This window comes from Theropithecus gelada, chromosome 16 (assembly GCF_003255815.1).
Source record: "Theropithecus gelada isolate Dixy chromosome 16, Tgel_1.0, whole genome shotgun sequence".
Classification (NCBI taxonomy): Eukaryota; Metazoa; Chordata; class Mammalia; order Primates; family Cercopithecidae; genus Theropithecus; species Theropithecus gelada.
Genome location: NC_037684.1, coordinates 73,597,633 through 73,623,582, shown reverse-complemented (window position 1 = coordinate 73,623,582; position 25,950 = coordinate 73,597,633). Strand labels below are relative to the sequence as shown.

The 25,950-nt window shown below is 39.5% G+C and overlaps 1 protein-coding gene across 2 annotated transcripts in view; it reads right to left on the bottom strand.

Moving 5' to 3' along the window:
- ULK2 (unc-51 like autophagy activating kinase 2) overlaps window positions 1-25,950 on the bottom strand; it is a 102,777-nt gene that overhangs the window by 19,699 nt on the left and 57,128 nt on the right. For both annotated transcript variants that reach the window (XM_025362878.1, XM_025362877.1), the window contains exons 14-20: window positions 20,350-20,410; window positions 14,678-14,815; window positions 11,732-11,877; window positions 9,453-9,533; window positions 7,375-7,661; window positions 6,085-6,272; window positions 5,610-5,713 (exon numbers count right to left, since the gene is read on the bottom strand). In XM_025362878.1, coding sequence (XP_025218663.1) covers window positions 5,610-5,713; window positions 6,085-6,272; window positions 7,375-7,661; window positions 9,453-9,533; window positions 11,732-11,877; window positions 14,678-14,815; window positions 20,350-20,410 — 1,005 coding nt within the window. The remainder of the gene's footprint in view (window positions 1-5,609; window positions 5,714-6,084; window positions 6,273-7,374; window positions 7,662-9,452; window positions 9,534-11,731; window positions 11,878-14,677; window positions 14,816-20,349; window positions 20,411-25,950) is intronic.

Below are 25,950 nucleotides of genomic sequence, written 5' to 3'. Positions count from 1 at the left end.
GTAAAAGAACAAGTCTAAGGGTTATTGGCCTTAGGTAGAAAGACTAAACAATGACCCGATCAAAAATAATAACTACAACTTTTCAAAAGGTAGACAGTACAATAACATGTAGAGAGAAACAACAAAAAGTTAAGAAGCAAGGAGATAAATTTAGAGTATTTTTAGTTTTCTTATTGCTTGTTTATGCAATCAGTGTTGTCATCACTTTAAAATAATGCATCGGGGCCGGGAGCAGTGGCTCACGCCTATAATCCTAGCAATTTGGGAGGCCAAGACAGGTGAATCACCTGAGGTCAGGAGTTTGAGACTATCCTGGCAAACATGGTGAAACTCCATCTCTACTAAAACACAAAAATTTGCCGGGTGTGGTGGCAGGCGCCTGTAATCCCGGCTACTTGGGAGGCTGAGGCAGGATAATCACTTGAACCCAGGAGGCAGAGGTTGCAGTGAGCCAAGATCACGCCATTGCACTCCAGTCTGGATGACAACAGTGAAACTCCATCTCAAAAATAAAAAAATTAAATTAAATCGAATTAATGGATAGTATTTGCAAGCTCATGGTAACCTCAAATAAAAAAACATATACTGGATACACAAAAAATAGAAAGCAAGAAATTCAATGATACCACCAGAGAAAATTACCTTCACTAAAAGCAAGAAGGAGGGCGGGAGGAAGGAAGGAAGAAAAAAGAAGACCAGAAAACAAATAACAAAATGGCAGGATTAAGTCCTTAGTTACCAATACAAACATTGAATATAAATGAACTAAACTCTTCAATCATGAGTTAAAAGACATTGAGTGGCTGAATGGATTTAAAAAAATAAGCCCCACCTATCTGGTGCCTATAAGAAACACACTTCACCTATAGAGACACACATAGACTGATAATAAAGGGATGGAAAAGGATATTCCATGCAATGGAAACTAAAAAAGAGCAGGAGTAGCTATACTTACATCAGACAAAATAGATTTCAAGACAAAAACCATAAAAAGAGACAAAGGTCATTATATAATGACAAAGGGGTCAATTCAGCAAGAGGATATCACAACTGTAGATATATACGCACCCAACACTGGAGCATACAGATATATAAAGCAAATATTATTATTAGAGCTAAAGACAGAGATAGACCCCAATACAATAATAGCTGGAAACTTCAGCACCCCATTTTCACACTTGGATAGATCATCCAAACAGAAAATCAACAAAGAAACATCAGACATAATCTGCACTATAGGTCCTAATTGATATTTACAGAACATTTCACCCAATGGCTGCAGAATATACATTCCACTCAGCATATGGATCATTCTCAATGATAGACCATATGTTAGGTCACAAAACAAGTCATAAAACATTAAACAACAACAACAATGGCATAGTGGCTTACACCTGTAGTTGCAGCACTGTGGGAGGCCGAGGCGGGCAGATCACTTGAGGTCAGGAGTTCAAAACCAGCTTTGCCAACATGGCAAATCCTGTCTCTACTAAAATTACAAAAATTAGGTGGGCACAGTGGCTCAAGCCTATAATCCCAGCACTTTGGGAGGCTGAGGCGGGCAAATCACATGAGGCCAGGAGTTCCAGACCAGCTTGGCCAACATGGTGAAACCCCGTCTCTACTAAAAATACAAAAAAAGCTGGGTATGGCGGCACACACCCGTGGTTCCAGTTACTCAAGAGGCTGAGGCAGGAGAATCACTTGGATCCAGGAGGAGGTTGCAGTGAGCCAAGATTGCAGCATTGTACTCTAACCTGGGCAACAGAGTGAAACTCTCTAAAAAGAAAAAAAAAAAAAAATTACAAAAATTAGCTAGGCATGGTGGTACACACCTGTAATCCCAGCAACGAGGGAGGCTGAGGCACAAGAATTGCTTGAATCTGGGTGGTGGAGATTGCAGTGCACCAACATCATGCCACTGCACTCCAGCAACACCCTGTTCACCAAAAAAAAAAAAATTTTTTTTGAAATAATATCAAGTTATCTTCTCTGACCACCATGAAATAAAACTAGAAATTAATAAGAGGTATTTTGGAAACTATATAAATACATGGAAATTAAACAATATGCTCCTGAATGACCAGTGGGTCGATGAAGAAAGAAGGAAATTGAAAAATTTATTGAAACAGATAATAATGGAAACACAACATACCAAACCTTTGGGATTACAGTGAAAGCAGTAGTAAGCGGGAAATTTATAGCTAAAAGTGCTTACACATCAAAAAAGAAGAAATCTTCAAACAACCTAACAATGCATCTTAAAGAACTAGAAAAGCAAGAGCAAACCAAACCTAAAATTACTAGAAGAAAAGAAATAATAAAAATCAGGGCACAAATAAACAAAATTGAAACTAAGAAAACAATACAAAAGATCAAGGAAATGAAAGTGGTTTATTGAAAAGATAAATAAAATTAACAAACCTTTGACCAGACTAAGAGGAAACAAGACCCAAAAGCCCTCATGAATAGATTAATGCCATTATAAAAGGAATTGAGGTTAAAGGACAAGCCCTCTCCTGACCTTCTGTCTTCCACTATGTGACGAAGCAGCAAGACTCTCACCAAAGTGCCTTGATCTTGGACTTTCAGCCTACAGAATGGTAAGAAAGTAAACTTCTGTTCATTATAAATTATGCAGTCTCAGATGTTCTGTTATAGCAGCACAAAATGGACTAAGAAAGATTTCAATATTCACTAAATTGATCTAATAATGCAATCTCCATCAAAAACCCAGCCAGTCTCTCTACAGAAACTGACAAGATGATGCAAAAATTCATATGGAAACTCAAGACACCCCTAATAACCAAAACAATCTTGAAAAAGCACAAAAAAGAAAAACTCCTATTTCCCGATTTTGAAACTTAAGACAAAGCTACAGTAATCAAGGTAGTATGGTACCAGCAAGAATTGACATATGTATCAATGAAACAGTTGAGTCCAGAAATAAACATATTTATGGTTGTATTAGTTCGTTTTCCTACTGCTATAAATAACGCCCAAGACTGGGAAATTTATAAAGGAAAGAGGTTTAATTGATTCACAGTTAAGCATGGCTGGGGAGGCCTCAGGAAACCTACAATTATGGTGGAAGGCAAAGGAGAAGCAAGGCACTTTCTTGACAAGGCAGCAGGAAGGAGAAATGCCGAGCAAAGTGGGGAAGAGCCCCCTTATAAAACCATCATATCTCGTGAGAACTCACTATCACCAGAACATCATGGGGGAAACTGCCCCCATGATTCAATTACCTCCACCTGGTCTCTCCCTTGACACATGGAAATTAAGGGAATTACATTTCAAGGTAAGATTTGGGTGGGGACACAAAACCTAACCCATCAATGGTCAACCAATTTTTGACAAGGCTAGCAAAAATAGCAAAACAACACAACAGGGAAAGAATGCGACCGCGGAATAGCCCATCCAAAAGAATAAAGCTGGATCCCTTCACTACATCATCCATAAGAATTAAGTCAAACTGAACCACAGACATAAGTGTAAGAGCTACATCTTACACTTTTAAAATTAGAATTATAAAGCTGTCGGAAGAAAATACAGAGTTAGGCAAGGTCCAGATGCAATTTAAGGAGTGTACAGGGAAACCCAAAGACAACAGGAGAGACAAAAACAAGGATACCAGAGAAAATTTTAGCCTCTGATACCCACAGCTACGACAAATGCTAAATAAAGCTTAACTCCTGGCCAGATAAACAAAAAACCTCATACTAAAGGCCTATTTAACTCAGTTTTTAAACAAAGTATATCATACTCGGCCTCAATTAAAAGGCATGCTAAATGGCAAAAATACAGTTTGAAAAGAGAGCAAGTCAAACATCAGAACCAGACTCACATATGGCAGAGAGACTGGAATTATTTAATATCACACTGGGAATTTAAAGTAATGATAATTTAATATACTAAGGGCTCCAATGGAAAAAGTGGACAACATGCAAGAACAGATAGGTAATATAGACAGATGGAAACTCAGAAAGAGTCTAAAAGAAATGCTAAAAATCAAAATCACAGTAACAGAAACAAAGAATGCCTTTGATGGGCTCATCAGTAGACTGGACTTTGCCAAGGAAAGAATCAGTGAGATTAAAGATACGTCAATATCTTCCTGAAACTTCCTGAACTAAAAAGCAAAGAGAAAGAAGAATGAAAAGAAGAAGAAGAAAAAAGAACAGACTAAGAACAATGGAGCCAGTGCCTGGCTAGCTCAGTCAGCAGAGCATGAGACTCTTTTTTTTTTTTTTTTTTGAGACGGAGTCTCACTGTGTCTCCCAGGCTGGAGTGCAGTGGCGCGATCTCGGCTCACTGCAAGCTCCGCCCCCCGGGTTCACGCCATTCTCCCGCCTCAGCCTCCCAAGTAGCTGGGACTACAGGCGCCCGCTACCGCGCCCGGCTAGTTTTTTGTATTTTTAGTAGAGACGGGGTTTCACCATGTTAGCCAGGATAGTCTCGATCTCCTGACCTTGTGATCCACCCGCCTCGGCCTCCCAAAGTGCTGGGATTACAGGCTTGAGCCACCGCGCCCGGCCAGCATGAGACTCTTAAGACCAATGGGCCAACTATAAGAGTGGAACATATACTTAATGGGAATACCAGAAGAATGAGAGAGAAAAGCAGAAGAAACATTCAAAGCAGTAATAATGGCTGAAAAACTTCCAAAATTAATGACAGAATCAAACCACGGACCTAGGAAACAGAAAACACCAAGCAGAACGAATATGAAAAAATCTGCATCTAAGCATATCATATTCAAACTTCAGAGAATCAAAGACAAAGAGAAAATTCTGAAAGAAGCCAAAGACAAAAACACACCTCACCTATAGAGAACAAGGGTAAGAATTACATCAGACTTCTCTTTAGAAACTGAAGGGAAGAAGACAGTACAGTGAAATATTAAATCCTACAGTATTCTCTTTGGGTTAGAAACCATGCTGGCTCAAGTATTTCCTCCTTTGGATGCTCGTGGGGAAAATTAAAAAATCATAGAGAAAAAAAACCAAGTAGATTACAATAGTGATTCTCAAATTTGAGTGTCCACAATAATCACCTGGGAGTGTATTACATATATTGATTCCTAAAAACCCCCAGAAAATTTAAGCAAGCAAGTCTGGAATACGGAATTAAGAGTCTAGAATCTGCATTTTGTTTTTGTTTTTTGACACGCAGGCCAAGTAATCTAGATATGTATGGGTGGTTATGAACATACAGTCTCTGGAGCAACTCCAAAAGGTTCAGGGGTCTCAGTGATGTATGGGTCTTTATAAAATCCAGTCACTGTAAAGTAAATGCTCAGGAGTACATGTAGGTTTAGGCCAACTTCGACCAGTATTATCCTACTGACAAAAAAAAAAATCTTTGTCAGAACTCCTTCTATTAATAACTCACAGACTGCTGCTCATCAAGATACTGAATAAGCTCCTGCTGTGAATGGGCTACTGAGGAGGAAGATGAGAGGATAGGTATGACATCCAGAACTGTAAAATAATACATTTGTGTTATTTTATGCCACCAAGCATGTGGTGATTTGTTACAACAGCAGTAAGAAACTAATACATATGCTAGCAAATTATCTGCCTAAAAAGAAACTACATTTTTCTTACCTATATCCATTGGTCGTTCTGTATTTAAACTGTCTGTGCTGCCCTGATGTCCACCTATAGGAGTCTTTCCTTGTTGATCTGATAACTTCCCAGTACTGACAGATCTAAAAAGAATGGTGATGTTTTTAATAAAGGAAAACGATACTTTTTAAAACTAGAAGGGTTAATAGGAAGTTAGAGAATGAGGAAACAAGAAATAGATACCAAACAATTCAGGGTAGAGATAAACTTCAATAATAAAAATAAAGGACAGAAATAGAATATTCAAGAAGTTCAGGAAGAACTATGTACTTACACAGTTACAGGAAGCATCTATGGTTTTCAGAGATTCTAAATGTATGCTGTACATATCAATAACCATATGGCATAAATCACCTGCTATACTAATGTAGTCTTGCTGCTTTTATAATAGAAATCTATTTGTTTTACTATTACAGTTTTCATGTTTAAAGCTAGAATGGAAACAGTCTTTTACCTGCCAAACACTGCCTTGCTCTGCTGCTCAGCCCGCTGCCTCTCACTTCCTTGCACTAAGAGGCAATGGGCACATTCCCGTGGTTCATTCCCATCTTTGGATTGTTCTTCAGCAGGCCCATGACGAGTAACCAAGGCTAACAGGTTGGAAGATGCTTGCGTTTTAGGGATTTTGAAAGGAGCTGTGGTCTAAAGAGACATATATATATGTAAACTAGTTAATATAATGCATGAACTATTCAGTAATGGAAGGTTTGTGTGACCCAGTAGTCAGAAGTATTGGTCAGGGTGGTGGGAAAAATGGTAGAAAGATACAAACCTTCTTGGAAGGCCGAGAGGTTTTACAAAAGCTAGGATTTAGTTGAAGGCAGCCAGCTTCTCTTATCCGGTGCCTGACAGGTTAGGTTAGGTAACAAGGGGATGAAAAAAAACTGATCTAGATAAGTTAGTTTACTTAGGCCTTGGAACCTGGCCTTTAATCATCTACATGCAATTACCCACAAGTATGTTGACTCAAGGCCTTTGTCATTAAATCTGTACTAAATAAATGCCTGCAGCACTAGCATGTCAGAGCCATGGCAGCTACAACTCTTTCTGTGAACGGCCCGGTCCCCTAGCCCACTCCCTCACTGAATGTGTTGGAGTGCATTTTTTCATCCACTGCTTCGTCAGGGTCTGTGGGTCAGACCTGGCAGGAGTATGGACTCTGGCGTCAGTCAAACCCAGATTCAAACACTGGCAGCTCTATTTACAGCTTGAGTGACCTTGCACAGTCATTTAAACTCTCTAAGCCTCAATTTCCTTTTATCAGGATTAAATGGGATCATACACAAAAAGAATTCTGCAAGTAAAGTACTTACACTGCATCTGGCACATAGAAAGTGTTCATTATATTATAACTATTATTGGCCAGGAGTGGTGGCTCACACCTGTACTTCCAGCATTTTGGGAGACTGAGGCAGGCAGATTACTTGAGACCAGGAGTTCAAGACCAGACTGGCCAACATGGTGAAACCCCATCTCTACTAAAAATACAAAAAAAATTAGCTGGGCAAGGTGGCACATGCCTGTAATCCCAGCTACTCAGGAGGTTGAGGTACCAGAATGGTTTGAACCTGGGAAGCAGAGGTTGTAGTGAACTGAGCTTGCACCACTGTACTCCAGCCTGGGCAACAAAGCAAGACTCTGTCTCAAAAAATGAAATAAATAAATTATAGCTGTTCTCATAATGAATCCTTTCCATAAAGTACTATACTAGTTCCTAACCTACAAAAGGGTTTAATAAACACACCTTAGTAGGAGAGCCAATGATTGTTGGCAAAGGAGTTTTAAAGAACCAGTCAGAACTCCGTGGAGAGGACCCCAAGTGCTTGGTGGGAGAAGTTCCAAGGCTGCCAGGCCGGCTGGGCTGAGGTGAGTAGCTGTACCCAGCCCCAGCATGGGTTGGGCACACGGGGTCAGAGTGCTGCTTTCTGAGCTTCTGCTTGTTCTGATAGATGTCAGTGAGGGTGGGGGCGCTCTGCAGTCTAGCACCCAATAAGAGGGACTGTGGTGACTGAGCTTGTGGCACTGGAGAACCTAACAAGAAAACAAATGTAACGTTAACCCAAAGTTAAGAAGTGCAGTGCAAAAATGTAAAAATTAAGAAGACAGTTTTTAAAATGAGAATTCTGATAAATATCTTATTTTTCATAAGACATTCTAAAAGTGATTTACTTGGCAAGAGACTATTTTTCTGCCATCCTTTGCAAAACAAATCCATTGTTCATATTCTCAGGAGACAGATTTTAATGATTATGGGTTACTCGCTGTTTTTAATCAGTAGCTAGTAAATAACTCAGATTAATGCAAGGTCTGATTAGCACCAAAGAGAGCAATATCGTTAGTGATTAAAGTTAATGAATACAACAAAAACCTACATTGAACAGGATGATTTTTACTCTATATGAATACATACCTTGGTAAATCTATGTAATTATTCTCTTTTCTCACACAGCAACTAAAAGAAAACTCAAACTAACCCAAAATAACTCCTTATTCAAAAAAAAAACAAAATAAACAAATATATATAATGTGTAGGAAAGAAGATCATAAGATAACAGACCTTTCCCAAATTTTACTTTGTGTAAAAATAACAAGCATGTGAATTTTCTGTACTTTGTCCATTAAATTACACACTTAAAACCGAAAGCATCCATATTCTCACAAAGAGAACACTTGCCCACAGATATCCTTGCCTCTCAGGGGAAACCAAATCAAGAGTCTAGGAGATAAGGTCCCCTTTTCCCCCCTACAAACCTTGTTGCCAACCCAAGGTCCACTAATCCTTGACTCCAGTTACACACTCTTCGGAGTTTCTTAGAAGCCAAACTATCAAGAATTAACATTAAGAGCATGCAAATATTCTTAGTGACCTAACCATCATTATTCTAAAAACAGAAACCAACAGAAGCTTTGCTGTTGACCACTCCTGGCTTCACCTCATTCCAAACTTGATATTTAATTTTACTGCGCTTTATAAAAATAAATTCGTGTTAAAATCTTATGGTCTGACTAAAGTTATTTAAGCTTCGTTAAAGAGTGCTTTTCTAAGTAACACAGGAGTCCTCTAACTGGTCAACTCCTCAAATATCCATACAATAGAATTTAACTTATAAAGCTGCGATTCACATATATTTTCAGGCATATACATGTAATTTTAAAAATCTGTATTATTTTATCTGATGCTGACTCATGGCTCTTACCAAACAGTATTAATCATTCCGAAACGGTGGCTCACACCTGTAATTCCAACACTTTGGGAGGCCAAAGCAGGAGGATCACAAGGTCAGGAGTTCGAGTCTAGCCTGGCCAATATGGTGAAATCCCATCTCTACTAAAAATACAAAAGTTAGCCGGGCATGGTGGCGCTCGCCTGTAGTCCCAGCTACTTGGGAGGTTGAGGTAGAAGAATCGCTTGAACCCAGGAGGCGGAGGTTGCAGTGAGCCAAGATCGTGCCACTACATTCCAGCCTAGGCGACAGAGCGAGACTCCAATTTAAAAAAAAAAAAAAAGGTATTAATCAATAGTATTAAAGTAATGAAATTTCACTTCGCAAATAATTTTCATTATCTATGTGAAAATAAGCAAAACTTAGCCAAGTTATTTAATTCCTAAGACTTACTTTCATTAAGGAATCTCATATTCAAAAGGAGGTATTAGATTAGCTTTATGATATGTTAAACTACATTAGACCAAGATTCTAAAAATCAGGATGGCAGAGGAGATAATTCATATCAATTCTGTTCTTTGAGAAGACTAGAAAAACACAACTCAAATCCATTTATAATACAATTCAAATTATTAATAAACCAAATACATTCTCCTACCTGAGGAGTTTCTACTCCTGGAGTCATGGCCCTGAGGATGCCCACAGCAGCACTGACTGAATTGCTCAGGAATAGTACCAACTACAAAAAAAAAAAGATGGGAAAAGGAAGAAAAATATCCAAAACCAGTAAAAGACAGCAACAGGCAGCACATGCACAAATTACACAGTAAATTACTGGTTAGAAAATTTTAAGGAACAAAGGTTTGGTTCAACTAACATTTACCAGAGGACCAATCTGCTGGGTGCTGCACACTAAGATAAAAAGTATCGTATAATCTGCCTTGAAACAAGAACATTAGGGGAAGAAAAGCCACATAAACAAACAAATGCTCCTAACAAGTATGTCCATAAGACAGATAAGTACAGAGTTTGTACAAAGTGTCCGGGCTTGGGGAGCTGCGGGGCACGGCTAACAGACAGCCCCAGCTGCAGTCCCTCTGGATCTACCACACTGGTGCCAAGGCTAGGCTTCCCCCAGGAGCTGTTCCCAGCCAGTGACTGCATATGGTGGGGCACTAATTCAGGCTTGTTGAAGCAGGTCAGGGAATTCCTCTAACAAGACAATCCAGTGCTTGGGGCTACTCCTTCAGTCTGGCTGAAACCTTCTTAGACCTACATCACAGTCTGAGACTCTTCCTGGCCAGCTCTTCCTCCTTCCTGCCCTCCTTTTCCAGGTGTTGGACCTATGTTTGGTCTGAGGGCCCTCCCTGCTTCCTCCTGCTCCTCCCCTTCATTCTTCACAAGAGTTTCCCCAAGTCACTCTCTTGTATATAGCATGTTCTATGCATCCATTTTTCTGAGAACTAAAACTAACATAGAGAGAGTTAGGGAAGGCTTCAGGGGAGTTTAAGCAGATAAGAAACAAATGTCTACATCAAGAGGGCTCATTACAAGGGATCAGGCAGCGGGCAGAGATCAGATCCTTAGGGAAGGGCTTTATTCTTGTGTGCAAGAATGAGATCTGGACCTTGTCTTTGGAGACCCTGAAGTACCTCAGGGGCTGCTGCAGGAGTGAGAAAGGGCCAAAATTTTATTCAAAGATTTTTCATCTAAAAACAGCTTTGAAACCATTGCAACAGGTAATGTGGCAATTTAAACTTTTTTCCTTTTTCAACACTATCATTGTGTGTTTTGTCTTGTTTTAAATAGGGCTCCTGAGGAAAGCCCTTCTCTTTCTGTCTCTTCAGATTTCTTCCTGTTCCATCTTAGTCTTACTTCAGCAGTTCTGACTGAAGGTGGGGCCCTCCCCTGGAAGTATTTTTTTGCAGTTTTGAGATCTGCCACCCCTGGGCCCTGTGTGCACCACCTGTTCTTCCCACCACCTCAATGCTGCCTCTCATACAGCTGCTGTAGTCTCAGTGGCTTTGGCTCTCTTACACATATTTCTGGAGTTTGAGCTTTTATTTCTGTCTCTTGGTTTCACTGAAGATACGGTATACGGTTTGTTTCTCCTTTTGGGAGGGTTTTTGTTGTTGCTGGTGTTGTTTGTATTGGCATTCTCCTTATTACAGCACCAGGAGAAGTGGGAAGATCTGTAACGAAGCTGCCACCACATGCCTACCGGAACTGGAAGGTTTCTGGTAATTGTGACCCAGAGCTGCTATACAGTAATCCTTATAAGTATGAGTGATAAGTAGAAAAGGCATTTTATGCACTTCAACCTAGAGTTTCTGACTTTGCATTCAGAGCCCAATCCCAAAGGAGACGCTTTTTATACATAAGTTACATTTATATTATTGTATTTCCAGTAGAGATCCTAACACATTTATACAGAGATTCTCAAAAAGAATTGGGGCCAGATGCGGTGGCTCACACCTATAACCCCCGCACTTTGGAAGGCCAAGGCGAGTGGATTGCTTGAGCCCAGGAGTTCGAAACCAGCCTGGGTAACATAATGAAACTTTGCCTCTATAAAAATAAAAAAATAAAAAAAATTAGCTGGGTGTGGTGGCATGCGCCTGTAATTCCAGCTACTTGGGAGGCTGAGGTGGAAAGCTCCTTTGGACCCAGGAGGCGGAGGCTGCAGTGAGCCGAGATCATGCCCCTGCACTCCAGCCTGGGCAACAGAGACCTTGTCTTAAATAAAGAAAGAAAAAGAAAAAGAAAAAAAGAAAAGAGGGAGTTGGGATTGGGGTAAAGATGGAAGGACGGGGTATGGCCTCCAATCAGCTGAGAATCACTGCCATCACGAGCCAAAGTTCCTAAAGAGAATGCGTAACGTCAGATTTATTACAGTGAAAAAAAGGTTGAAAACAACTGTTTTTAAACTCTCCTTACCCAAAGGGGAAGGTGAGTAAGGCCTAGAAGACCCAGTGGAGAGCCTTCGTCCAACTGTCTGTGCTGTGTCTGCTGGCACCGGGGAGCATGATCCCAGCCGGAGGAAGCCCATGGGGCTGGTGTTGGACCTTCGCACCACTGCAGATCTGAAAAGTAAATTATTCCTTTTATAAAAGGTTCTAGAACTCTCTCTTTATTCCTGCATTTTGTGAAACTTCCTAACAATATGCCATGGAGTAGTTTTCAGAAATATGTAATGTAGTCACATGGAACAATTACAAGATGCATAAAAAGAGTGAGGTCTCCCTCTCATTTTTCTATTCTATTTGCCTAATACCCAACACTTCCCCAATTCTATTCAAAAGGTTACCATGATTCTTAGTTTCTAGTGTATTCTTTCAGAGTTCCTTAATGCATACACAAAACAAACTAAATATATACTCTTATTTTCACCATGTTTTAACACCAAAGGTGGTATGTTACATACCAACCATTTGGAATCTTTTTGGTCTTAGGTCCTCTTTATACTCTTAAAAATTACTGAAGACCTCAGAGAGTTCTGTTTATGTAACTTGTATCTATTGATATTTACTGTATTCGAAATGAAGCTGAGAAATTTTAAGAATTATTAACTCATTAATAAGCTTATTCCATGTAATATAAGATTATGAAAAAAAAGCATATTTTCCAAAACAAAATAAATTAGTGAGAGGCATGGCATTATTTTATACATTTTTATAAATTTCTAATGGCTCACAGAAGACATTTGGATTCTCACAATTGCTTCTGCATTCAATCTGTTGTAAGACACGTTATTTTGAGTAAAGTATATGAGGAGGATCCAGCCTTCCACAGATGTGTAACTGTGAAAGGAAGGAATATTTTGGCAGCCTTTTCAGGTTAACTGTGACATGCTTCTTTGATACTACACCAAAATTCAGCAAGTGGTTGTTGCTAAAAGGTTGACTGCAATGTGGATCTGAAACCAGATTAATGAACTCATACTCCATTATGCGAGACTCCATTCTTTTGCAAAGAATCTTGCACTTTGAATGAAACTTTTACCTGTGCATGATTTTTTTTAACCATTTAGTAATTTAGAAAACATTGGTTCACTGAGTTATGCAGACATTCCAATGTTGATACATTAAACAATATCAAAAAGTAATATTCATAACAAAATATCACCCTCAATTTTAAAAGAAACACCTGTCAAGGTATAACAGAAGCTGTCAAACTTGTATTGACCACTGAATTTTTCCAACATTCTAATTTTTGCTTAAAAGCTCAAGTTTTATCATTGACATTTATCATCACTTGTTTTCTTCAAAGTGGACTTACCATTTTTGACAAAATGGCTGCTTGATACCCATAACCATCGTTTGTCAGCCATTTTTTAAAGTAAAAAGGGTACTCTATGACAAAGCAGCTAGTTCAACTTGGAACTAGAACAATCATACCAGTGCTTTTCCTAAGATAACTACTCTAATATGTGGCAAAAGTGCTTTATGTGTACATCCTACTCAAGGATTGAGATTTTCAAAGAAATATATTAATTTTTACTGCCTCATTAAGGACGTTCCTTTGTACCGCAAGTGTGTGGTGGAGAAGAATACAAAGACTAATAGTACTGTACTGTTTGGGTATCACCACCCTGACTCAGGCAAAAGTTCCAATAGCTTTATCCATCTTTGCTTTTTGTACTATCAGTGCATGTATCAATGCAATGAAAAAAGCAAATAATGTCCTAATTTGTATTATGAAAATAGTTTTGATCTCATTGACCCTCTGAAGGGATCCACAGACTAAGCTTTGAGAACCACTGCATAATATACTGTCAATCACTTTACTTTTTTCATTTTATAATATAACTTGGAAATCTTTCCACTTTGGCACAGAGGGAGCTCCTTCACTCTTTGTGGAATGGAAGGTGTGTAATATTCCATTATCAGAGATGGATCATAATAAATTAGTTCATTACTGGTGGCCACTTGGCTTATTTTTCATCCTTTGGTATCGTAACAGTTAACAACTTTGTGTAAATGCAATTTCATACACAGGAGAGGCCTGTATATGTAGAGTATGTCCATGACTATACATATATGTAGAATTAGTTACCAGAAGTCAAAGTGCTATTTCCTCCCTCCACTCTATCGAGTTCTCTGAGATTTAGGTCTCTCTGAGGATACTGTGGGTCACAGTGATTCTCGTTATGTCAGAATCCCTGATTATATGCATACTTACGTCTGCCATGCTAAATCAAGTACCATTCTTCTATCCCCTTCTGTTTTCCAGAAATTTACTGCACTCTCTCTCTCACTGAATAGAATAAGAATAATCTATGCTTGGCCAGGCGTGGTGGCTCACACCTGTAATCCCAGCGCTTTGGGAGGCTGAGATGGGAGGATCGCTTGAGGCCATGAGTTCAAGACCAGCCTGGTCAACGTAGTGAGACCCCATCTCTAAAGCACAAAAAAAAAGAAAAAGAAAAAAAAAAAAGAATAATCTATTCTTATTTCATGTGTTTGTGTGGACTTGTACCTTTGTCATTCCTTTAATATGATCTTAGTAAGGTCTCAGGATCGGGGAAAAAGTAAATAATATGTAAATAATCTGCTACAACTGGTGGGATTTCATTTTTTTAATAAGTTCTTCCTCAATCCTTAAAACTAATTATACTTTATAAGTATATGTATCTATACACATGTATACTTAACATATATAAATAAAATATATAAATATATACATATACTATATTATCAAGTTAAACTTAAATATCATTTAAATTATCAATTATAAAACTTTTTTATTCAATTTTGTGCATTTCCAGTATACACACATGTAAGAGACTAACTATGCCATGGAAAGTAAGTCTTCCAATAACAATAAAAATTTTTTTTAAAGGAGAAGAAAAAGAATTAAGCAAGAAAAAAGCTACAAACTTACCTTGGAGAACCATGTACATTTGTGCCTGAGCTGGCAGTAGATGTAAGATTCTGCTCTATGCGCTGATAATTCCTTATTTGAGTAGGTACTGGAATTGGTGCTGTTTCACTGTGAGGTGACACGGTAGGCTGACACTGCCTGCAATCACAATTTATTGAAAAAGGAAAGAAACAGTGGTAGGACTGTTTTTCTTTCATTTGACCCATTAGTTATATTTCGAGAAAATTCTAGAAAGAGCCAAATGGTCACTCCACTACCTTAATAAGAAATGATCTTGTTAAAAAATATATAAAGCCAAAAAACTCACATTTATTATCTAAAAAACTCCTGGCATTCATATGCATATTGAGGACTAAGAATTACAACAACCTGGAAAAAAGTTCCTTTACAACAACAAGAAAAGTCCACAGGTCAGCAAAACTGTCTCATCCACTCACATTCTGCTATTCATTACTATGTGAGAGAAAAAATATCTAGGAAAATATGCCGGGGAAAAGAACAGGAAGTTCAACAGCAAAGATGACTGGAATGTTTGCAAAAGTCATGAATGCTGTAAGCATTCCCAAAGAGCTCTGACTTTATGAAGAAGGAGAACACATTGTGCAAATTCTCAAAGCATGCAACTCATCTGACGTCCACATTTTGTAGTGTCAGTCTTTGGTTTCTTTAATAGCCTCTTTCCTCGCTTTTCATAAATTCAGAAATAGAATGTTCTCATATCACTTTCAATTCACTTTACAATATATCCTAAAACATATCAGAGATAACACTGGGCCCTAAGAGAGATGACTTATTTCAAAGTAAAAAGAAATACAAAATACTTCTGTAGTGGAGATGTTAGCTGCTTTCCCAATATCCATTCAGCTTTTATGTCTTACTAAAAAATAACTTAAATTTTATTAGTAGCAATAATATGCCCAATTAATTGTAGCATATCCCAGACTCCCTTGCAGCCAAGGATAGCCATATGTCTTTCTTGGTCACTGAGATATAAACAGAAGTCTTCTACTCATTCTTCCTGCTCAAAATGTGAGCATACTTGCTGGAGCTTCAGCACGTACCTTTGAACCACAAAAAAAAGGGCAAAAGACCTGAAGACATATAACTTCCTTGAGCCACAGAAACCAAGGAAACAACTACTTATCGTGACTTTTTTTCATGTGAGAAAACCTTTAGCGTTCAACCACACTACAGTTAGGACCCTGTGGTTTACAGCCAAGTGGAATTCCTAATGATACACCATTTAGTGTGTTTCTATGAGCTCTCTCTACACATTTTGATTTAGGTATTTCCATTTAGTATCTTTAAATACAATAATGAATTTTTTAATATCTATACATCTGATTCTTCAGTTTATCTACAACCTAAAAACAAACAAAAGCCCAAAAACACAAACCCTCTACTACCACTAAAACAGCTTAACAGTACTTCACTAATCAGCTCTGATGTCTGCAAGCCAGTGCACTCACAGGTCTGACAACCCAAGTTCCTTAACAACAGAATAACAACACAGCCATCAAATATCAGAATGTGAATGAACAAATGCCATTTTTCTATTGTTTCAATCTAGTAAGTAAACAGTGTTTTTGAAGCATTCATTCCCTGCTGAAGCACATCAGGGAATTTTTTTTTTAAATACACATTACCAAGCTCTAAAATTTTTCCTGTACTGGTTAATCTCCAAAGGGAAGAAGCTAAATAAAGGTACCCAAAGAAGTAAACTTAGCAACCTCATAATTCTAAGCACCTCTCTCAGGTAATCTCAGCTGGCTTCTCTAACACCTCTGGTTCCTCCCACCACCAGCATGAGGACATGAACAACCACGGACCACGTTCTGCAAATGTTATCTCAGATAGTCTCTGGACAGGACCTGCAAGCAGACTTGCTCAGAGTTTAGAAAGTCTTCCCTGGACAAATTCCAGACCTCCAGCTAGTTAAGACAACTGCAGCCATTTTCCTGTACAACTTAGTATTAACACCAATATTTAACCATCACTCAACTCCCTGAGTCCAAGGTAAGGAGACGGAAAGTCTATGTATGTCCTGAGTCTCCAGCACATCTTCCTCACCTCCACTAGGGCCTGCAATTCACAACATTCTCTGTGTGAAACGTCATCTTGGACCCATATGAAATACTTGAAAGATGAGGCAGCCTGGACACATGGTAGCACAATCACATGTTATTCTACTTGTGCTGAGAGGAAAGCACAAATGCAAAAGGACAAATAAACACTAGGTGATAGCATGATAACTTCCTCAAATTCACAATCTTCACATCAGGAGATCCCTAGTTGCGTCTTTGTTTCAGAAGACTCCATGAGTAAACCCTGAAAGGCTGACAAGTAATCAGGAAAGCAAGGGTTCAGCTGGAAGTAATATCAAGGGACACAGGGAGAGAAGAAGGAAGGATCTATGCATATAAGAGCTTCTGTGAAACACAATCTAGCAGACTAATGCTAAGCCACAGCTGTGAGCTCACACTCATGAGGCTGTGTAAGCGATGGGGAGCCAAGTGGAGATAACCTGCTCATTACCCAGAGGCCAAAGCAGCATCAGAAAAGAGCCTCGTCTGGCACACAGGCACACAGCTGGCAAGGTTCCAATGAGAAAGGAGTTACTTCATGTAAAGGGAAGCAATCAGAAAGTTAGAAATCCACTCAGATGGTACACTCTAATGCACCATGGGCTGTGTACACAGCTGGCCTCCATCAATGTCTGGCAACAACCAGTTTTCAGAATTCTGATATCCTAATTCCCATGCCTGTGCCTATTTTTTGTCTGGATGCGCAAGGAATAGATATTCCCTACGTGTACTGAAAACTGCCACGTAGCTAATGGAGGCACTGTTACTAGGAAGTGCTGCTTTAGAGAAAAATGCATAATCACTGGCAAAGGAAAGTTCAAGAATTAGACCATAGGAAGAGAAGCCAAAAAGGAGCCAAAGATGACTCAAGAAGAAAAAAAGGCAGCAAATCAAAAGAAGTGAAAATCTGGCAATATACAATTCCCGTATTTGAATTCCCATATCCTCAAAGAAAGGAAAGAAACAAGTTTGTACAAGATTTGCTTATCCCCATGGTTCCCAAACTGTGCACTGAGGGACCCCTAGGTACTGGTGCTACTCAAGGGGTGCCTTAGAGTACATCAAATTGTTTAAAGTTTGGGAGGCTGAGGCAGGTGGATCACAAGGTCAGGAGTTCGAGACAGGCCTGACCAACATGGCGAAACGCTGTCTCTACTAAAAATACAAAAAATTAGCCAGGCGTGGTGGCAGGCACCTGTAATCCCAGCTACCCTGGAGGCTGACGCAGGAGACTTGCTTGAACCTGGGAGGCGGAGGCTGCAGTGAGCCAAAATCGCACCACGGCACTCCAGCCTGAGTGAGCAAAAGCGAAACTCCATCTCAAAAAAAAAAAGATACTCTTGCATATACAGTGGAATGATCTCAGACAAGAATGCTAAGACCACACAATGGGACAGGGACAATCTCTTCAGCAAACAGTGCTAGGAAAACTGGATATCTACATGCAAAAGAGTAAAGCTGGAATCTTATCATACACCATATACAAAAATTAACTCAAAGGGGATTAAAGGCCTGAACATTATACCCAAAACTATAAAGCTCCTAGAAGAAAACATAGAGGGAAAACTTAATGACATTAAGAGTAGGCAATGATTTCTTGAATATGATGCCAAAAGCACAGGCAACAAAACAAAAAATAGACAAATATGACCTCCTCAAACTTAAAAAAACTTTCATGTATCAAAGGACACAAAGAGTCAAAACACAACCAACAGAATGGGAATAAATATTTGCAAATCATACCTGACAAGAGGCTAACATCCAAAATATAGAGAGAACTCTTAAAACCCAACAACAAAAACCCAAATAACTCAATTTAAAAATAAGCAAAGATCTTGACTGGACATTTCTCCAAAGATGACATACAAATGGCTAAGACGTATAAGAAAAGATGCTCAATCAATATCACTAATCATTAGAGAAGTGCATGCAAATCAAAATCACAATGAGGTATCACCTCACGCTCATTAATTAGGATGGCTACTATCAAAAAAATAGAAAATAACAAATGCTGGTGAGAATGTGGAGAAACGGGAACCCCTGTGCACTGTTGGTGGGATTGTAAAATGGCACAACTGCTATGGAAAATTTAGCCAATTCCTTAAAAAATTAAACACAAAATTACCATATGAGCCAGCAATCTCACTTCTCGGTACATATCCAAAGGTACTGAAAGCAGGATCTTAAGGAGATATTTACACACTCATGTTCATAACAGCATGCACAATAGCAAAGAGGTTGAAGCAACCGAAATGTTCATCAATGGATGAATGGAGAGACAAAATGCAGCATATACACACCATGGAATATAATTCGGCTATAAAAAGGGAAGAGGCCTGTCACATGCCACAACATGAATGAACCTTACAGTCATTATGCTAAGTGAAATAAGCCAAGTCACAAAAAAGACAAATGCTATATGGTTTCGCTTACATGAGGTATCTAAAGTAGTCAAATTCATAGAAACAGAGAGCAGAATGTGGTTATTATCAGGGCCTTGAGGGGTAGGGGAAATGGGGAGGTAATGTTTAATGAGTACAGAGTCTCATATTTGCAAAACGAAAAAGTCCTAGAAATTAGTTGCATAACAATATGAACATATTTAACACTAATGAACTATAAATATGAAAATGGCTGAAATAGTAGATTTTATGTGTTTTTTATCACAATTAAAATTTCAGGCCGGGCACAGTGGTTCACACCTGTAATCCCAGCACTTTGGGAGGCTGAGGCGGGCGGATTACCTAAGGTCAGGAGTGTCAGACAGCCTGGCCAACATGGTGAAACCCCATCTCTACTAAAGATACGAAAAATTAGCCAGGCACAGTGGTGCATACCTGTAATTCCATCTACTCAGGAGGCTGAAGCAGAAGAATCACTTTAACCCAGGAGGTAGAGGTTTCAGTGAGCCGAGATCCCGCCACTGCACTCCAGCCTGGATGACAGGACGAGACTCCGTCTCAAAAAAAAAAAAAAAAAAAATTAGCAGGGCGTGGTGGCACATGCCTGTAATCCCAGCTACTCAGGAGGCTGAGACAGGAGAATCGCTTGAACCCAGGAGGTGGAGGTTGTAGTGAGCCAATATCCCACCAACGCACTCCAGTCTGGGCCACAGAGCAAGACTCCATCTCAAAGAAAAAAATAACTAAATAAAATTTCAAGAAAAGACATAATGAGGCTGGGTGCGGTGGCTCACGCCTGTAATCCCAACACTTTGGGAGGCTGAGGCGGGTGGATCATGAGGTCAGGAGATCGAGACCATCCTGGCTAACACAGTGAAACCCTGTCTCTATTAAAAACACAAAAAGTTAGCCGGGCGTGGTGGCAGGTGCCTACAGTCCCAGCTACTCGGGAGGCTGAGGCAGGAGAATAGCGTGAACCCGGAGGCGGGGCTTGCAGTGAGCTGAAATCGCACTACTGCATTCCAGTCTGGGCAACAGAGCCAGACTCCGTCTCGAAAAAAAAAAAGAAGAAATAATGGACTGTAAAACAAAATAAACCTTAAATCAAGAACACTAAGTTCTATAACCTTACCCACAAAAATAAAATATGAAAAATATTTTAATAAGACAATGTAAATATACATACCCTCCACACACCAAGAACTCATTTGAAGCACGCCTGCCAGCAGTCCCCATTGGCATATCATCTAAAGGAGAAAAAAGTACAATCAGTTCCTGTTATACCATCTGCTTAAAAAAAACACAAATTTGTTCCAACATGATTATTAGGCTTTCATGCACAATGCAAAATTACCATTGGCTTATGTTATGATTTCATCTATAAGAAATAATAGATGACCTCAGAAAACTACACCTAGCTGAAGACATAGGCTGCAACTCTTTGGATGTCCACTTCTATAAGCAAATTTGAGGTCTTCTTCAAAATAAAATGTCATATTTATTGCAGTGTTTACATACTTCTTCACCATTAAACATGCAAAAACTGTGCTACTGTTTTTATCAGGTTCCATTTTCTGTGTCAATGACAAAGGTTCTGAGAGTTGTGCCCTTAATACCATTTTGCACATAAGTTTATTGCAAAATTTTGCAAAGAACATGTATATAACATAACAGAAGAACTGACCATAAAACAGAGTCTAGTTCAATAAAATGTCGGATTACCCCATCCTCCTGCATAACACTCTCTCAGGTCTTGCATGGGTTGTTGAACAACATGTCATAGAAGGCCAGATGTGGTAGTTCATGCCTGAAATCCCATCATTTAGAGAGGCAGGGGCGGGAGAACAGCTTGAGCCCAGGAGTTTGAGACCTGCCTGGGCAACACAGCAAGCCCCCATTCTCAAAAAAAAAAAAAAAAAAAAAAAAAAACCACAATAATGTCAGGTAGCAATAACCTCTATAAAGGAAAATAAATCAGGGTAAGGGGACAAAGAGTAGCAGGGCAAAGGGGAAGTCCATTTTTATTTAAAGACAATGAATACTTGCCTATAGGAGAATTCAGAAAACAGGGAGAGGAGGCAGGGATAGAAGCCAGACTTCACTAAGTGTATTTTCTTTCATAGCTTTGAGTTTGAAACCATACATAATTTTCAAATGAAATTAAATCAAAAGAAAATAAAATCCCTAAAAATCAAAAGTAAAAGAATCTAATCATGTAGCAACCTGATAGCTTAATCACAAGAGGGAAATTATTTCAAGTAACTTTTTTTTTTAAATTTATGTATTTTTGAGACAGACAGGAGCATGATCTCGGCTCACTGCAACCTCCGCCTCCAAGGTTCAAGCAATTCTCCTGCCTCAGTCTCCTAAGTAGCTGGGATTACAGGTGTGTGCCACCACACCCAGCTAATTTTTGTATTTTTAGTAGAGACGGGGTTTCCCCATGTTGGCTAGGCTGGTCTCGAACTCCTGACCTCAAGTGATCTGCCCACCTTGGCGTTCCAAAGTGCTGAGATTACAGACATGAGCCACTGAACCCGGCCTCAAGTAACTTTGATACTCAATAATTTGATTGCATATACCCAGTGGGATTATCCTAAGGACAAAAAAGATTCACAAAAAGATCTTAAATGGCTTTCAATGACCACATTTAAAAAAATTTTAAGTCAGGACCAATAAATAATCATATTTTAAGTAATATTCATAGAGTTTTGATACCATATTGTAATTCTGAAACTATAGAGGCAACGGGAAGGACAGAAAAGAGAAGAGCCTAAACTCACAAGGATCAAAAAAAACCCAGAAAAGTCCACAGCCACCAAAATTTGGAAGGTATAAAGTTGATGGACGAGTAGTATTTGACTTAGCTGACCCAAGAAGATAGAACCTTAGACAGCTGGAAAGCCCAGAAGTAAACCAATTTACATCACAGAACTCCAAAATGCTGAGTAATCAGCAGTACCAGATACCTTTCAGAGTGGCACTGAAGGTAGGACTAAAAGCAGGATTGACTAAAAGTCAGTTTAGAAGCAGTCAGAATATAGTTCATCATAGTGTATCGTACTCAGGATTTTTGGTAAGTGAATAGATTACAGCTGCTCATGGAGCGGGCGTGGGTAACTATGTGAGTTGATGAATACATTAATTTATTTCACTGTAGTAACCATTTTACTATAGACAGATGCCCCTCAACCTAAGATGGTGTCACTTTTGAATAAACCCATTGTAGGTTGAAATTGTCCTGAGTCAAAACGCATTTAATACACCTAACCTACCGAACATCATGGCTAAGCCCAGCTACCTTAAACACGCTCAGAATACTTACACTAGCCTACAATTGGGCACACAAAGCCTGTTTTATAAAGTGTTGAGTATCTCCAGCATCAGCTGTTTACTCTGGTGATCGTGGGCTGACTAGGAGCTGCAGCTCACTGCTTCCACCCAGCATCACAAGAGAGTTCTGTACCGCATATTGCTAATACAGAAAAATATCAAAATTCAAAATTTGAGGGATGGTTTCTACTGAATGTAAATCATTTTCCTATTCACGTAAAGTCAAAAAATTGTAAGCCATTTGTATATCTCATAATATCATGTTGCATAGCTTAAACATACATAATACAACGTATTTTTTTTTTTTTTTTTTTTTTTTGAGACGGAGTCTTGCTCTGTGCCCCAGGCTGGAGTGCAGTGGCGCGATCTCGGCTCACTGCAAGCTCCGCCCCCCCGGGTTCACGCCATTCTCCTGCCTCAGCCTCCCGAGTAGCTGGGACTACAGGCGCCCGCCACCTCGCCCGGCTAATTTTCTTGTATTTTTAGTAGAGACGGGGTTTCACCGTGTTAGCCAGGATGGTCTTGATCTCCTGACCTCGTGATCCGCCCGTCTCGGCCTCCCAAAGTGCTGGGATTACAGGCTTGAGCCACCGCGCCCAGCCACGTATTTTTTTTATACAGAATTCTTTTTAAAAAAAGCAGTTAGAATTTTATATCCTTTCCCCAACCTTATGCAGGTAGGCAATGCCCATCTCCCACTGTACATTCACACTTGGGACAGAGTAAAACAGAGGGTCTCTGGACTGCAGAACAGCAGGAAAAATTAAAAGCAAGGGTACTACACTGACAAAAGATTAGTGGAAAAAAGTTATTAAATGAAATTTTACACTGACTATTGAGAACTCCATACTTCTTCTCCCATTTTGCAAATCCAGATAGTATCAGGTTCTCTTTAGGCAAAATATTGGATGAGTCTTTTGGGGGATCTGAGTAGCCCTCCAAAAGGGAAATAGTCCCAAGAATTGCCCCCGCCATGTCATTCATCAAAGAGGCTTGCTGTCAATGAGACGTTCCCATGTACAGAGCTCTCAAGCAACTTTCAAATTCTCCATCCTCAAGAAGCATACAACGGCCGGGCGCGGTGGCTCAAGCCTGTAATCCCAGCACTTTGGGAGGCCGAGACGGGCGGATCACGAGGTCAGGAGATCGAGACCATCCTGGCGAACACGGTGAAACCCCGTCTCTACTAAAAAAATACAAAAAACTAGCCGGGCGAGGTGGCGGGCGCCTGTGGTCCCAGCTACTCGGGAGGCTGAGGCAGGAGAATGGCGTGAACCCGGGAGGCAGAGCTTGCAGTGAGCCGAGATCGCGCCACTGCACTCCATCCAGCCTGGGAGACAGAGCCAGACTCCATCTCAAAAAAAAAAAAAAAAAAAAAAAAAAAAAAAAAAAAAAAAAAAGAAGCATACAACAATATACTGCATGTTGAAACAAGAACAATACTCAGAGAAAAAACTTCTGAAAATTTGAAACATGAGGGCATAAAATGAAAACTCCCTACAAGGGTAAGAAGAAACATTAATGAAATTAAATTAGAGCAATAAGACAATAAGATGGAAAATCAGACCAACAAAAGATAAAAATCAGCTGGGCACTCAGGTATTTGTTATACATTACTTTTAAACTGTATAGCTGTTTTAAACATCTTGTATGTATGATACGTTTCACAATGGCACATTTTTAATCATTAAAAAGAAGGGCGAGATCAACTGTAACAAGTGTGGATACATCAGGACAATGAGGAATGAGAACTGACCCCTAGGATTTGGCAGCAGGAAGATCTTGACAGGAGCAGTTCTGAAACATTTACACCAGCACACACAAGAAAAAAGACAACTAGAATAAAACAAAAGATGTGAATGCTCTTTATATAGAAAAGTATAAAAATGTATCAAAACACATTAAAGAAACCTAAATAAGTAGAGAAATACACATTCGTAATTAGGTGACTTAATATTGTAAAGAACCTACCTGTCCTTGAATAGGTCATACTATACAGTCAATCCAATTCCCATCAAAATGCCAAAATGGTTTTCATAAAATTATCGAGCCGAAATTAAACTATATGTTGGGGGAAAGGGCCAAGAATAGCCAGAATGATTTTGAAGAACACTGAAATGCTCTCTGCTCTCTGCCCCTCCTTCCCTCCCTGACCACACACACATACTGACACACACAAATTTAAAAATTATTATAATATAGACAAAAAAAAGAAACCCCATCCTGTATTTCAAGCTGACATGACAAACGTGACATGACAAACGTGACACTGCATATCAGTGGAGAAGAGACAAATATTTAATAAATAGGACAACTGACTGATCTCTACCTTGCTCCATCTACAAAAATGAATTACAGGTAAAATTATATGTGAAAAAAAATCTTTAGAAGAAAATATAGAACACCATCATAACACTAGGGCTGCATGAAAAAGAATATTAGTACAAGTTGTTTGTACCAATATATTACAAAGTTGTAGATATCTAAGTTTTCAGTTAGAAGAAGTTCTGGGACATGTACACAAGAATGTCTGTTATAATATATATATATTTTTTGAGACAGGGTCTTGCTCTGTTGCCCAGGCTGGAGTGCAGTGGCACAATCATGGCTCACTGCAGCCTCAAACTCCCAAGCTGACACTACAGGCATGCACCACCACACCCAGCTTTCTATTTTTGGTAAAGATGGGGTCTTGCCATGATGCCCGGCTGGTCTTGAAATTGGGGGTTCATGCGATTCTCCCACTTCAGCCCCCAGAGAAGCTCTGATTACAGGTGTGCACCACCACGCCTGGCTAACTTTTTTATTTCTGTAGAGAAAAAATCTCACTATGTTGGCCAGACTGGTTTCAAATTCCTGGGTTCAAGCAATCCTTCCTCCTCAGCCTCCTAAACTACTGGGATTACAGGTTGCGAACCACAATGCCTGGCTCATTACATTTTGGATAGTGAAAAGGTAGAAATAACCCAACTATAAATCAGTAGGGAGGCCGGGCACGGTGGCTCAAGCCTGTAATCCCAGCACTTTGGGAGGCCGAGACGGGCGGATCACGAGGTCAGGAGATCGAGACCATCCTGGCTAACATGGTGAAACCCCGTCTCTACTAAAAAAATACAAAAAACTAGCTGGGCAAGGTGGCGGGCGCCTGTAGTCCCAGCTACACGGGAGGCTGAGGCAGGAAAATGGCGTGAACCCGGGAGGCGGAGTTTGCAGTGAGCTGAGATCCGGCCACTGCACTCCAGCCCGGGCGACAGAGCAAGACTCCGTCTCAAAACAAAAAACAAACAAAAAAAATAAATAAATAAATCAGTAGGGAAATGGATAAACTGTGTTTTAGTTATATTATACAATTATACAATTCAGATATTAGAATGAATTTCGAATTTTAGAATATTTACATTATACTGAGCATTCCAAATGCAAAAATCTAAAATCTGAAATGCTTCAGTGAGCA